Consider the following 12,339-nt stretch of genomic DNA (forward strand, 5'->3'; position numbering starts at 1 on the left):
GTGCTGCCCACAGGGGACGGGATGATCTCTGTCTGTAGCAAGGGTCTGGAGCAGGCCAGCACTGGCCCATCCCAGTCTTCATGCCAAGGGCTGCCCCTCTTCAGAGGCAGTGTCCTGAAGAGGCAAGCCACGGACCCTGATGCCATCTACTAAAGCCAAAACAAAGAGGCCAGAGTGTACATGCACAGCCCTCCTCCTCTGCCCCCACTCCACGAGTCAGGACGCTCGTGGGACCCCACTGCAAACGGCTGTGGGGCTGCTGAACAGCTGGGTGACTGCAGTACAGAAATAATGAAGTTTCCAAAAAGACAAATAGACATCTCTCCTGCCATGGCCAGCCTGGCTCTGTAGGACCCTTGGGAACAGGTCTGACCTCCTCGTTCCTGTGGTTGCACACCTGCCCTGACACAGCACCACTCACAGGCTGGCAAGCAGCACCCACGGCAGGGGATCAGCAGCAGGAGGCGGCGGGGCCAGGGCACCCTGGGAGCCCCACGATCCGCTAGGAGCCTGCTGCTCTCTTGCCAAAAGCAAGCACCACCATCCTCACAAACGGTTAACCTGCCAGGAGCCGCACAGCACTAATGACTTCACATGCATGTAATCAGCTTGGGCTTCCAGAGCTGCTGCCTCCAAGCAGGAAAGGCCACGCGTGCACCCCGGGTGCAAATGCTCCCAAAGCCGCACCCCCCCTTACCAATCATTAATCATCCCCGGGCTAGCAACCCCGGCAAGCGAGGAGGAAAAAGCCAAGTGTCCGCAGCCCTGGAAGCAGTGCTGACCGGTTCCCAGCGGTGGCAGCTTGCTCTCCCCCCGGAGGCCCTGTGGAGGTGGCTGGTCCTTCGCAAAGGTCACCCTGCCCTGTGCACGGAAGGCTCTGCCTGCAGCTGGGCGCCGCACACAGCAGGAGGTCTGAGGAGGGAGCTTCTGCCTGGCTGGCATTGCCGCCTTCATCTCCTCACCATGCGGCACGAGGCGTTTTGGAGTGCCCTGGAGTATGCCTGCCGATTGCTGGGCATCTCCACTGCAGCAGGTAGGAGCAAGCTCTCTTTTTCATTGCTGCCTTTTAAGGCACTGAGTAAGTGTCAGGACAAGCTAATGCACAAATTGGAGAGAAAACTAAATGATATGCTTGTAAATGATATGCTTGTAAAAACTAAATTATATGCTTGTATGCAGGGGGACAAGCATGATGTGAGTGGGACTGAAAAGCAAAATACCCAGGGCTGCACAAGCCGGGCAGGCTGCTCTGTGGGAGTCAAAAACGCCGGGGGAGCTCCTTGTGCTGGGATTTCTTCTGTGCCCCAGGGCCAGGCAGGATGGAGAGGTCCCAGCCTCGGTGGCACAGCCTCTGCCTTCTCTGCCCGGCTCAGGAAGCAGCTGGGGTCACAGCAGCGGTGCCAGCATCACCATCTCACCCACCGGCTGGATGTGGTGAACAGGCAGGGCAGAGGCTACAGGCACAGTGTGCTGGCTCCGCTGCTGACTCGCTGTCACAGGGCAGGGCAGGCAGCGCTCTCTGCCTCAGTTTCCCCATCAGCAAGGCAGGGATCAAAGGGTTTGGTTTGCCTCGAGGCTGGAGGTGTGAGCCAGAGGTTCCTGATGAGAGGTGTCTGGGGTACCTGTGTCAGACTCTGGGAATTTCAGATTTCAGACAGCACAGGGTAGGTCACAGCAGGCCTTCCTACCATGGCATTTCCTTTATCAGCTGCACTTTGCTCAAGTCAGGGGCCAAGTAGAAAGCACAAAGGTCTGCTGAAGAGAGCACAGGTTTCCAAGGACAGCTGAAGCCCAGCTGTAATGCTGGAGGCTGTGCTCTGCAGTGTACTTTGGAGGGCTGATAAGAGGCTGAGGTCTGAGTTCTGGAGTTTGTACGAACGCCCAGCAGATAAGTGCACGTTATGATGAAGCTGCAACAGACAGGAGCCAGGACACAACTTTAACCAGCAAATGTAAACCTCTCTGTCCCCATCCCCCTCTGGCCCACATGAGCCTCATGTTGGTCATATTCACTCTTAAAGCTCCTGAGAGAAAACACGAGCTTGCTGCCATCAGAAAACTAAAGCTAGAACACAAAAATTGAAAGTAGCTTACAATTTGGAAGTGCCTTAATGGAATATAATCTCTCTCATCTGTTTTCTCTCTTTTCCTCACTGTGCATCATCTACATCTCTCTGTAGTTCTTGAAATGAGCAGTGCAGTCCCCTCTCAGCTCAGCCTCCCAGAGCACAGACATCACACACCACAGAGTACAGCTGGTCTCTGTACTTTTCCATATCTCCACTCTGATGCATTCCCAGTACTACCTGGTTTTCCCAAAGGGCCAGCAAAGGAATGGGAGGTGCCTGTGTTTTATTCCTCTGTCTGTCTCAAGGGGGTAAGAAAACAGCTTGATGCAGTGTTTAGTGCCTGATGAGGTGCATGAGGTTTATGCATGAAATGGAAACCATGCAGAAAAGAATCCCACAGGCTTTGCTGGAATAAAAGTATTAAAGGGAGAGGAGAGTGCATCAGCCTCACTAATTGATCCTGAGAAGGCCTGGCCAACTCCATAAGCTGCTTGCAAACACAGAAGGTTGCCCACAAAATGTAACCCCCTCTTCCCACAGGACCCTGGAGTGCAATGGGGCTTGTTGTGTGGGAGACATCAGACAGTCCTGTTGTCCATGGCTAGTTAGTGAGGAATAATCAAACAGCCTCACAAAGCACTGCCATGTTTGGGGCATATCTGTAATTCAGAGATTTTAGGCCTTGTGATTTCTACATCTAGGGAGAGAGTTCTTACTTATTTCTTAATTCTCAGGCTTTCAACCATTTAATTCCCAATCATGTGCCTTCAGCCACATGGTTTGGAGAAGATCCAAATCAAGGCAGCAACGAGCCCAAACAAGCACCTTGGAAACAACCCTTTGCTTTCGCAGATACTTCACCCAAAGAGCTTTGAGGATAAAGCAGAAGCTGTGCAAGATCAGGAAACCTCCCCAGGCAGAGCAGGGACTCTAGCACAACAGCCAAGCTGTTGAATTCTGTGTTTGTCTGTAGGGAAGGAATGAATGAATGAATTCTGCATTTGTAGGGGAGAGTATAAAGAAGGCTCCTCAATCACAGGGTAGCAAAGGACAATTCTTTGCACATAGGATTACACAGCTTGGTCCCTTCACAGCTCTCCGATGAGGCTGATTTTCCTGCCTATTCTTGGGGCTGGAGAGGCAGCCTCTGGGGAGAAGGGCAGCACATGGGTCCCATGTGTTCCCCTGGCATTTCGGAGACCAGCAGCTGCAGGTGGCACCACAAGAACCAACAGGATGACAGCATCCTGGTGGGGCTTTGTTTGGCTGGGCCAGAAGCACTGTGTGCTCAGGCACAGACCCTCGGCATTGACCCACCCCATGGGCTGAGGGACCCAGCATCACTGGCACCTGCGTCCCCACTTGTGAGCATGGCCCCTGCTCCATGTGGGGCAAAGGCACAGCTCAGACAGTCAAAGCCAACTGGCTCCTGAGGACGTGGCCAACATGTATTGAGCAGGATCAGTGGTGAACCAGCTCTCTGTAGCTGGTACGAGGCACTTCATTTCTGTGCCATTTTGTAAATACTCCTGAAGGATGTTGAAGGAAAGCTTCCATCCCATAAAGCTATTGGCCCCTAACGGCCAGTCCAGGGAAGATTTTAGCCTTGCTAACACTCTTAATCCCCCTTAAAATGACCTCCCAGTGTGCTGTGCTGGCTGGGGCACTGAGGGGATGTTCATTCCTCATTTTTAATCTTCCTGCTCCTGTTATAGCTTTTTCTGTTTGCCTAGCAAAGGATTTTAATGCCATGGCTACGGCCCTTCGTGAATGCAGCTGGCACGTTTCCCCTGACCTGCTGCTGCCCTACAGCCACGTGTGGGGTGCAGCAGGAGAGGTGGGGTGCTGGACTGGTGGGTATGGTGGGGACCTGGGCGCAGATTTCCCCAGCCTAGGAGAAGCGTGGGGATGAGGGACAGATGGATGGGGTGGTGGGAGAGAAGTCCCATGGCAGCTGTGCTGGAGCTGGGGGTGGGAGAGACACAGGACACCGTTGCTCACCTCTTGTAGGTGCCAGAAGCTGGTATCCTCAGAGCACCTCTCCCCAGCCCACGCAGCCGCAAGGCTGTCCTGGCAGGAGTGACGCTGGGTTGGGTTCCTGGGCTGCACGTCGAGGCCAGCGCTCTGCTCTGACCCCGGGGTTCGTGTGTCAGCATGAGTCACCAGCGCTGCAGAGAAGAAATCGGGGCATGGATGCTGGCAGCCACCAGGACACCAGAGTCAGGGACTGAACTCAGCATCTTTCCTGCCTTCTCTTCCAGTGCTGATCGGCGTGGGGGTAGAAACTCTGCAGCAAGGGCAGTTCAAAAGCCTGGCTTTCTATCTGCTGTGAGTATTTTTGCCCTTCTAGACAGATCTGGTAGGGGTGCCACACTCAACCCCTCCACCATATGTAGTGCCAAACTAGCCTACAACAGCAGCAGGGAGCAATATCCAAGGCTTTGGGATATTGAGATCTTTGTTAGGTTTCAGAAGAGTAAGCTGATCCTGTTAGAGAGAGTGATCCTCTCCCCATGCTACTTCAGACTCAAACAGGCCAGAGGTGATACTGGCTGCAAGCTGACCCCTCCTGGGTGGAAGGTCTTGGTCTTTCCTCCACAAACCTGGGCAGAGAGCGTTCAGAGCCCAGCACACAGTCTGTGTTGTGAACTGGGCAGTAAATCCCAGCCCCCTATGCTCCTTCTGCCATCTGCAGAGCATGATCCAGCCCAGCCCTGCCCCCCTGACAGCTCCACCTTTCAGTTTTTCAGGGGTTGCAGTCACTGTCTGTGAAGGCTTCTTCTTTATCAGTTTGTTCCTGGAGATGTGTTTCACGTGAGTAGCCTCTGGGCAGTCTTCTCCAGCCTTGGTGGGCCCTCTCTAAGGCAACCCGTCCTTTACAGGCAACACCAGACCTAGCCAAGCTGCAAGTGCCACGCCAAAGGTCCTGCCCCTACTGCCATGGCCAGCACACTCAGGCAGGGGGGAGGTGAGTGGGGACTTGTCTGCAGCCAATTAAACCTGTGTTTTAACCTGAGTTTGTGCCATAATCTGCTGAGTGTCAGCACAACAAACCCTAGTCTGCAGCATCTCCTTAGCACGCAGTGTGAACTCCTGCAAGGCTCCAGGGTTGAAGAAAGAGACAGATCCCCAGAGCTCCCTCCCAGGGACAGCACAGAAATTTAAATTAAAATCTAGAAAATACTTATGCACTTCTCAGAGGCTGAGCCCTTCTGCATAAACTCAAAAGCCCTGATAGCTAGGAGGCAACACCTTACCAGCTAGTAGGCACAAGCGTGCCAAGGAGAGGTCACCTGAGATGCGGACCTCTGGCAGATGAGGCCCCTGGCCTCTGCCCAACACAAGGAGGTCTCAGACTTTACTTACCCTCCCTCACCAACACACCAGTTGCACACCGGTTTCCTGGTGAACTAGAGTAAGGGTCTGAACCTTTAGGTGGGTCATGGTTAGGTCCAAATCTTCTTGTCATGCACTCGGTGCCTTATCCCACAAGGACTTCTGTTTCTCTCCCCAGATATGAGCCCGACTCCCTGGCACACGCCTGCTGGAAGCAAGCTAGGCGCCCGGGGAGCTTCCAGAAATTCCTGGGGTACACACTGCTCTCGGTGGCATGCTTCCTTCATCCCGTCCTCGTCTGGCACGTCACCATACCCGGTGAGAAGCTTGTGCTGGGGTGGGGAGGAGTGCTGATAGAGGAGGAACATGGTCTGTTGGGGGCAGTGGACCAGAGATGGTGGGGATGTGTGGGATGCTGAGCTAGCTGGACCAAACACTGCTTGGCTAGGACTTTGCCTTGGGCCAGCCCTCAGCCAATGTGCCCTTCTCCCCAGGCTCCATGCTGGTGCTCACCGCCCTGGCCTACTTCCTGCTGAGCAAGAGGAGCAAGAGCCCAGAGCACAAAGAGGCACATCCCCAGGCGGGCCAATATGTGGATCCTACAGCCACCACAGCAGCCTCCACCATCGCTGGTGACACCGAGCAGACATACACGTTCCACGGAGCCCAGAGAGAGCAGCACCGCTCGCTGCTGGGACACATGAAGAGCATCCTGAAAGGCAGCAAGGACAGGAGCCTGCCACCAGCAGTCCCTACACAACCAGAGGCCCCACCAGCTCCTCGCAAGCAAGTTCACTTCCAGGAGAAGGTGGTGCAAATCATCCCCTCTGTCAGTGAGAGCCTGGATGACATGGAGAGTGAGGCTGAGGAGACCACATCAGACACAGCACCTATCCTCACCCCTCCTGATGCCCCTGTTGTTCTCACTCCCCTCAGCTCCACAGGCCTGTTTTGAGGGCTCACCAGCAGCAAGGACGGGGCAGACACACTTCTGGTGCTGGTGTCCCTCCTTGGGCAGCTGAGGGACCCTGTGCCATGGGCAGCGCTGCCGTGCAGGACAGATCACCACAGGCACCGCCATGGGCCAACCCTGCAGCCACTGAGGAGGATGAGGGGTGAGGGGGTACAGCACCCATGCCCCAGCATGGAGGGGCGGTCATCCCTGCTCCTCTGCCTTCCCTGCCGTGGCTGTGACAACCCTCCTCCAAGGGGCTGCAGGGCAAAGTGGTCCTGTATCTGGGGATGAATCCGTGGTGGTCCCCAGCCCCTGTGACACCATGCCAGGTACAGGCCATGGGCTCGCAGGGGACAGTAAGGTTTCTCCACCCAGGGAATCTTTCTCCGTGGATTTATACACGGCTCACCTCTGTGTAACAGCACTACACGCCACGGCACAGCAGCAGCTCCTGCCTAACGCCACAGCCCTAGCATCTGCCTGTCTCAAGGCAGCAAGAGGTAGCACCATCCTCCCTGAGCAGCCTCTGTGAAGGGCAGCTGTCTTCTGCCTGTCCTCACTGTGCTTGGAGGAGCTCAGGGAAACTTGGAGGCACATCTGGGGCTGGCACCTGCTAAGTGTCCTCCCCCGAAACACACTCTGGGCCCAGCAGAGAAGTCACTTCTGGCCTTGGACACCTGCCTGGGGCTTCTTGGTGTCCCCTGCCCAGACAGCACTTGTGAGTTTGAAGAGCTTCGGGATGCTGTAGCAGCTCAAGTTACAAGGTTCAGTGCTGTGTTGTTGGCACAGCAGACTGTGTGCAATTCCCTGTGCATGTTAATTGTGGGCCCCAGAGAGCAAAGGCAATAATAAAGTTACAATGCTGCTGCACCGGTCCCCTCTACGCCAGCTCTTCCCTGAACTCTTCACCTCTGCCTTAATCCTCCCATATTTTCTGCCCTTTGAGTACCATTTACCTATCATCATGCATTTCTCTCCTGCTCAACCCACCAGGCAGCACCTGTCACCTCTCTGGGGCGCTCCCTTGGCAGTATGGGGGCAGCCAAACCAGGGCTCCTGTCTCTGCTCCTTGCCCCCTGTAGAAAGGGCCCCACAATTTAATCAGTGCCTACAGATACTCTCACCAAGCCCACCTCATCAACATCAGGCAACTCTTTTGGCTCCACGCGGAGAAGAGCTCAGGCAACTGGGATTGCTCTGACATGGATGTGAGGCAACATTGTCGACTCTGCTGGGACAAATAACCATGACTGCTCCAAGCCCAGACACAGAGCGCTGGGGTGAGCGGTGTTTAAGAGGGAATATCTCTGAGACTTGCTTAGACTGATTGTAAAGCAGAAGTCTGTGGGGCTGGATGTTTTTCTTGGAAATACATTACTTTTTCTTTTTAAATGCTCAGATCTCTGAGTCACAATCACCATGTCCATTTAGGAAAGCACTGTATTATGAAGGGAAGAGGGAAAATATGAAGTTACAATAAAAAGGCAAATGATAACCCAGTGCTACATTTTAATAAATTCTGATTAAGTTGCTCCTGATTTGGGAGACAGATGGGGAAGAAGGCAGAAGATACTGACTCATAATGTTTGACTGCTTGTGTTTGATAATGAGACTCTGTCCTCAAAAGCAGCTTATGAATGGTCTCATGCACTCAGTTGTTCCTACAGCCAGACATGAACAAAAAACTTGTTGTATCACCGACATTTGAAATGCTAGCTGCTATCAATCTGTTCTATACGTGATGCATAGATTAGAGATCTCTTCCTTCCAGCTGCACAAATTAACCCTCCACCCCAAAATTGCATGCTAGGGAAGAGTCACGTACACATCCGCCTTCACGGAGGTTTAGTCTCCTCCTGTACCTGCAACGCTGTCTCCAGAAAATTGCACCAATTCACAGCCTAATGCCACACTACTGATAACAGCAGGCCCAGGACCTATCCACAGCTCCACCCTCAAGCTAGTGTATTCAGCACAGGAAGAAATAAAAATCAAGATGTTTTCTGCCAAAGTAGGTGGTCAAACAACATACCTGCACCAGCAAAAGTCCTAAGCCAGCCATGCTAACAGGGCACCAATCCTTGCCCGCTCTGCCCCAGGAGGCTGTGCTCAGAGCTGACTCTCCGACTCTATCACACATCTACACCAATTCTCATTAGCAGGCTCTACTTCCTGCATCATCCAAGGCTCCTCTTTGACCATTGCATAACTAATTATATAAGCAGAGGCAGGGGTTATCAAAAAGGCAGAGCTCCTCAGAGAGCCAACCAATCTGCTGACGAGAGAAAGATCACATTCATGCCACTGCCTCTTTAGCCCCGAGCAAAGCACTGGGGCAGCCTGGGTGTGGACAGCCTCTCTGCAGCCAAATTTCACCCATCGGCCCTCACGCAACCAGTCCCACACTTCAGACCTGTGGGGCAGCGGGGGCAGCTGGCCAGGGGAGCAGCAACGGGGTGAGAGTGCCTGTGGCACCCTGAAGTGCGTGTGGGGGGCAGATTTCATTGTGCTGTGAAATGTGTATGTAGAGTTTGTAGTCATTAGTGCCTGCAGAAGCAGGTGCTTCAGTGCTCAGGATTTTGAAAGCCAGTGGTAGGTTTCCTTTGGGAAGTGGGGCTGGGGGGAGCTGCCAGTGAGCCAGCTGTTCAGCCTTACTGGGGCCAGCCCTGGGCAGGGTCTTCTTTTCCTATCCCACCACCCTGGTTGCTTTTCTTGCCTGCTCCCTTGTGTTGGCCTGGCTCTTCTCCCACCACACAGCTAGCTGCTCTAGGACAGGAAGGCTGGAAAAACTCTGCTCATTCCTTCGGTGTTAAATTGCCCATTAGTTAAGGTCCATCCCTGTCTCACCCTGGAGCAACAGCTCCAGAGTATCACTGGAGAAAGGATGACCCTTCAAAGGTAATCAAGTTGTAGTCCAAAGCAGTGCTGAAGGATGCACTCCCACCCTGTGGGCCGAGCTTCTGCCCTAGGTCACCCTGTCTGTGCATCCCCAGCCCTGTTCCTCACCACCCATCCCACCCCGGTGCTATCTGACAGCTCCATCAGCTGACAGACCTCGTTAGCACGGGGGAAAAATAATTAGGAAAAAGAAAGCAGGTTGCTGTCTTCTGGGATAATGAGCCAAATAAATCCATGGAAAGAAGGGCCAGCCACAAAATGAAGGGGACAGGGGATAAGAGCACTCCTTTCAAAAGCAGCAGACTGTTAGAGCAGCTCAGCTGCTCAAAGAAATGCAGCCTCAGGCGTTCCTTAAAATCCCAGTGCAGAGGAAATGCCTAGCCTCAGGGGGTGTTGGATTACTTTGCAGAGGGCTCCGAGATTATTTGCTAAAGGGTTAGTTTCTCTGTTGGACCCTCTCCCTATGTCTTCCTCTGAGGGGCACCCCAGGGGCTACTGAAAGCACCAGAGGGAGCAGAGAGCTGGAGGTGGGGGAGAGAACTCTATGACAAACTTGCATAAAGGCAGGGTAATTGCAAGAAAAGAAAGGGGAAGAACTTGACACCATTAATCATGCAGTGCAGCAATACCTGAATTTGAGCTGCCTGAACTGTAGGTCCACGCACCACATGAACATGATTTTTGCATGCATTGTAGTTGGTTCATGATGCAGCTAATCCACTGCAATTAACCCCCTGAGTTAGAGTTGACTGTATAGGGCTGTAAACTCCTACAGATTCATATGCTGAAAGGAAACAAGATGAGTCATCCAAAAGAAATGCATGTGTAAGGTGACACTCTGAAAGGTAATCCTCTCAGAAACCATTTCTTCCAAAGTTTCCTCCAAAGATTTTCCTACATGAGTTAAAATTTTCTTGCTCTGCTTGTATATGTGCATTGGAAACACCCCGCAATGCTCTATTTAACAGTAAAACTGGTGGCAGCAAGCACCACTGTTGGCATCAGTGGCATGGGTGGCTCCTGACTCAGTACTGATTCATGCCCACATGCAGGAGAGGGCCTGTCTCCATTCACTTCCCTGAGCTGGGAACAAATGCTGCATGCTCACATACCTGCAGCCCTACCACTCTTTATTCAGCCCTGCACCTTCTCCCATCCTATTCAGGAGTTCCTCCCATGGGCTAGGCCAGAATTGCAGGTCCTGTTCTGGCTGGACTCCTGCATTTTGTGCTGTGCAGGAACTTACAGTAACCAGAAACCAAGTCCCAAACCTGCCTGGGGTTCCTCAGAGCTTTCTGCTCCCTTGTGTGCTTGGCGTGGGGTGGGTAAGAGCCGGAATCTGGCTGCCGGCTGCCATATGTCAGCCAGCATACCACAGGTACGATGACTGCACTTAGGTTATATCCTAGTAAATGATTATGATACCTTTAGGAAACTAAATTCTGAGCAGCTACTCACTCAGCATGTGACTCTACTGGGTCCTGTTTTGAGGCTCTGCGTAAACCACCAGGAACCTGGTTTCCCAACCAAGCTCTTCAGATTACATGCTAAGAGTCGAGAGAATGGAGTCTCTATGGCAGCCCTACCTCTGAAAGGCCCATCTGGGAGTGACTTTTTTGGTACCTGAAGGTGTTCAAGCCCTTTGGCAGATCAAGTCCAGAGACACATTGTCTTGGTTTCAAAACCGGAGTAACAATGCCTCCATGTCCCAGGTCTGCATCATCTCCATAACGTAACTGGCAGCCACGAGCTGTTTTGCCTGCACATGTCTACAGTGTCTTCTGCAATGCTCTCAAATGAACATTTTTGGTCCTCTATGCCCTGGAAGAAATAATTTTATGCAAATTAACAGTAATCCTTAAAATTCTAGAAGAAATTTTTGTTTCTTCCCCCACATCTTTGGAAAGCAAGAGAATACTGAATACATATGTAATTTTGCCTTGTTATGAATCTTTTACATTCATTTGCTTGCCTTCTTTAATAGGTTCTTAATGATGTGCTTGGAAATATTATTTCAGGATAGTAGATGATACAGTCTACCAGTTATTACCAGTTTACCTAGTTAGCTAGTCTCTGACTAGACTATTATGTTTAATAACATTTTTAATTATAATTTTAAAATAGTAATTTTAAATCTTTTTTTTTCTTATACCATTAATTAAATTAATTCTTTTCAGTGTGAAGAAGAGCATGTCTGAATTGACCAAAAGCACACTCCAAGCAAGTGTAATTGTTGGGATAGAGAATTTTTAACAGTTTTAAAACAATGAGAAGAATAAAAGAATGAACTGTGTAGAGTAAATTGCTTTAAATTTTTTTCTGCTGTTTTCAGGCAAAACTCACCTTCCAACTCTTACTCCTGCTGATGTGCTACAAATCCTGCACCATTATAGAGCAAGGCTGGTTTTTCAGTAGCACTGTGCTAGACCATGTTACTTCCTTCAGCAGCACAGGAAAACAGAAATACAGGCAGATTTGTACAAAAAAAAAAAAAAAAAAAAAAAAAAAAAAGCCTTTGTGCACAAAACTGAGCTGAAGAAGCTTTTCTGTATTGGCTTTTCTCCCAGCCACACTTAAGGAGAACACTGAGAACTTTCCATAGTGATGTTACTTTTTAATTTGATATAGTAGCACTAGATTTCCCCTTCTCAAGCTAGGAAGGCTTTGTCAGTGTTATTTATTTTTTTTTTCACGCTCGTGCCTATAAGGCCATTGCGCATACAATCCTGGAAAATGGGAGCAAGGTGCCTCTGAGCCCCATCAGATGGAGGGGCCACGTACCATTTATGTCACACTGCATAGCTATGTTCCCATGCCACATGTCAGGAAGCCTGAAACACAAGGCTTCCAAGGAAGGCACAGGTGCATTACAACACACAGACCCTCTCCATGCTCCCAGACCTGCTGGGTGAAGCCAGGAGAGCCGGGCAGCCTGGAGTTCTTCCCTAGGCACGTGGGCATATGCCTTCATGCCTTTGTAGCAGCATGGCAGGGGAGCTGGAACTGGGAGGCCCTTGAGGGGAAGGGTTTGGGAAGGGAATTACACCTTCTAGCCATTCCTTCCTTCAAAAACCCAGGCTC

General features: G+C 51.6%; 1 protein-coding gene across 5 annotated transcripts; it reads left to right on the plus strand.

Annotated features, from left to right (window-relative positions):
* Positions 1-740: 740 nt before the first annotated feature.
* On the plus strand, positions 741-7,855 carry TMEM72 (transmembrane protein 72). Of its 5 annotated transcripts, none has more exons than XM_038181635.2 (5): positions 892-1,033; positions 4,331-4,397; positions 4,820-4,883; positions 5,584-5,723; positions 5,900-7,855. In XM_038181635.2, the coding sequence occupies exons 3-5, from the start codon at positions 4,873-4,875 to the stop codon at positions 6,358-6,360; spliced, it is 612 nt and encodes a 203-aa protein (XP_038037563.1). In that variant the 5' UTR covers positions 892-1,033; positions 4,331-4,397; positions 4,820-4,872; the 3' UTR covers positions 6,361-7,855. The 5 variants fall into 5 exon arrangements, with proteins under 5 accessions (XP_038037565.1, XP_038037563.1, XP_005029487.4 ...); XM_005029430.6 differs by having other exon boundaries at positions 898-1,033; positions 4,812-4,883; XM_013108435.5 differs by lacking the exon at positions 4,820-4,883 and having other exon boundaries at positions 898-1,033.
* The last annotated feature ends 4,484 nt before the right edge of the window (positions 7,856-12,339 follow it).

This window comes from Anas platyrhynchos, chromosome 6 (assembly GCF_047663525.1).
Source record: "Anas platyrhynchos isolate ZD024472 breed Pekin duck chromosome 6, IASCAAS_PekinDuck_T2T, whole genome shotgun sequence".
NCBI lineage: Eukaryota > Metazoa > Chordata > Aves > Anseriformes > Anatidae > Anas > Anas platyrhynchos.

Coding starts and splice junctions, on each gene's coding strand:
- TMEM72 (XM_005029430.6), top strand. CDS start 964: ATGCGGCACGAGGCGTTTTGGAGTGCCCTGGAGTATGCCTGCCGATTG. Junction 4,398..4,811: donor AGCCTGGCTTTCTATCTGCT/GTGAGTATTTTT, acceptor TCCACCTTTCAG/TTTTTCAGGGGTTGCAGTCA. Junction 5,724..5,899: donor CTGGCACGTCACCATACCCG/GTGAGAAGCTTG, acceptor CCTTCTCCCCAG/GCTCCATGCTGGTGCTCACC.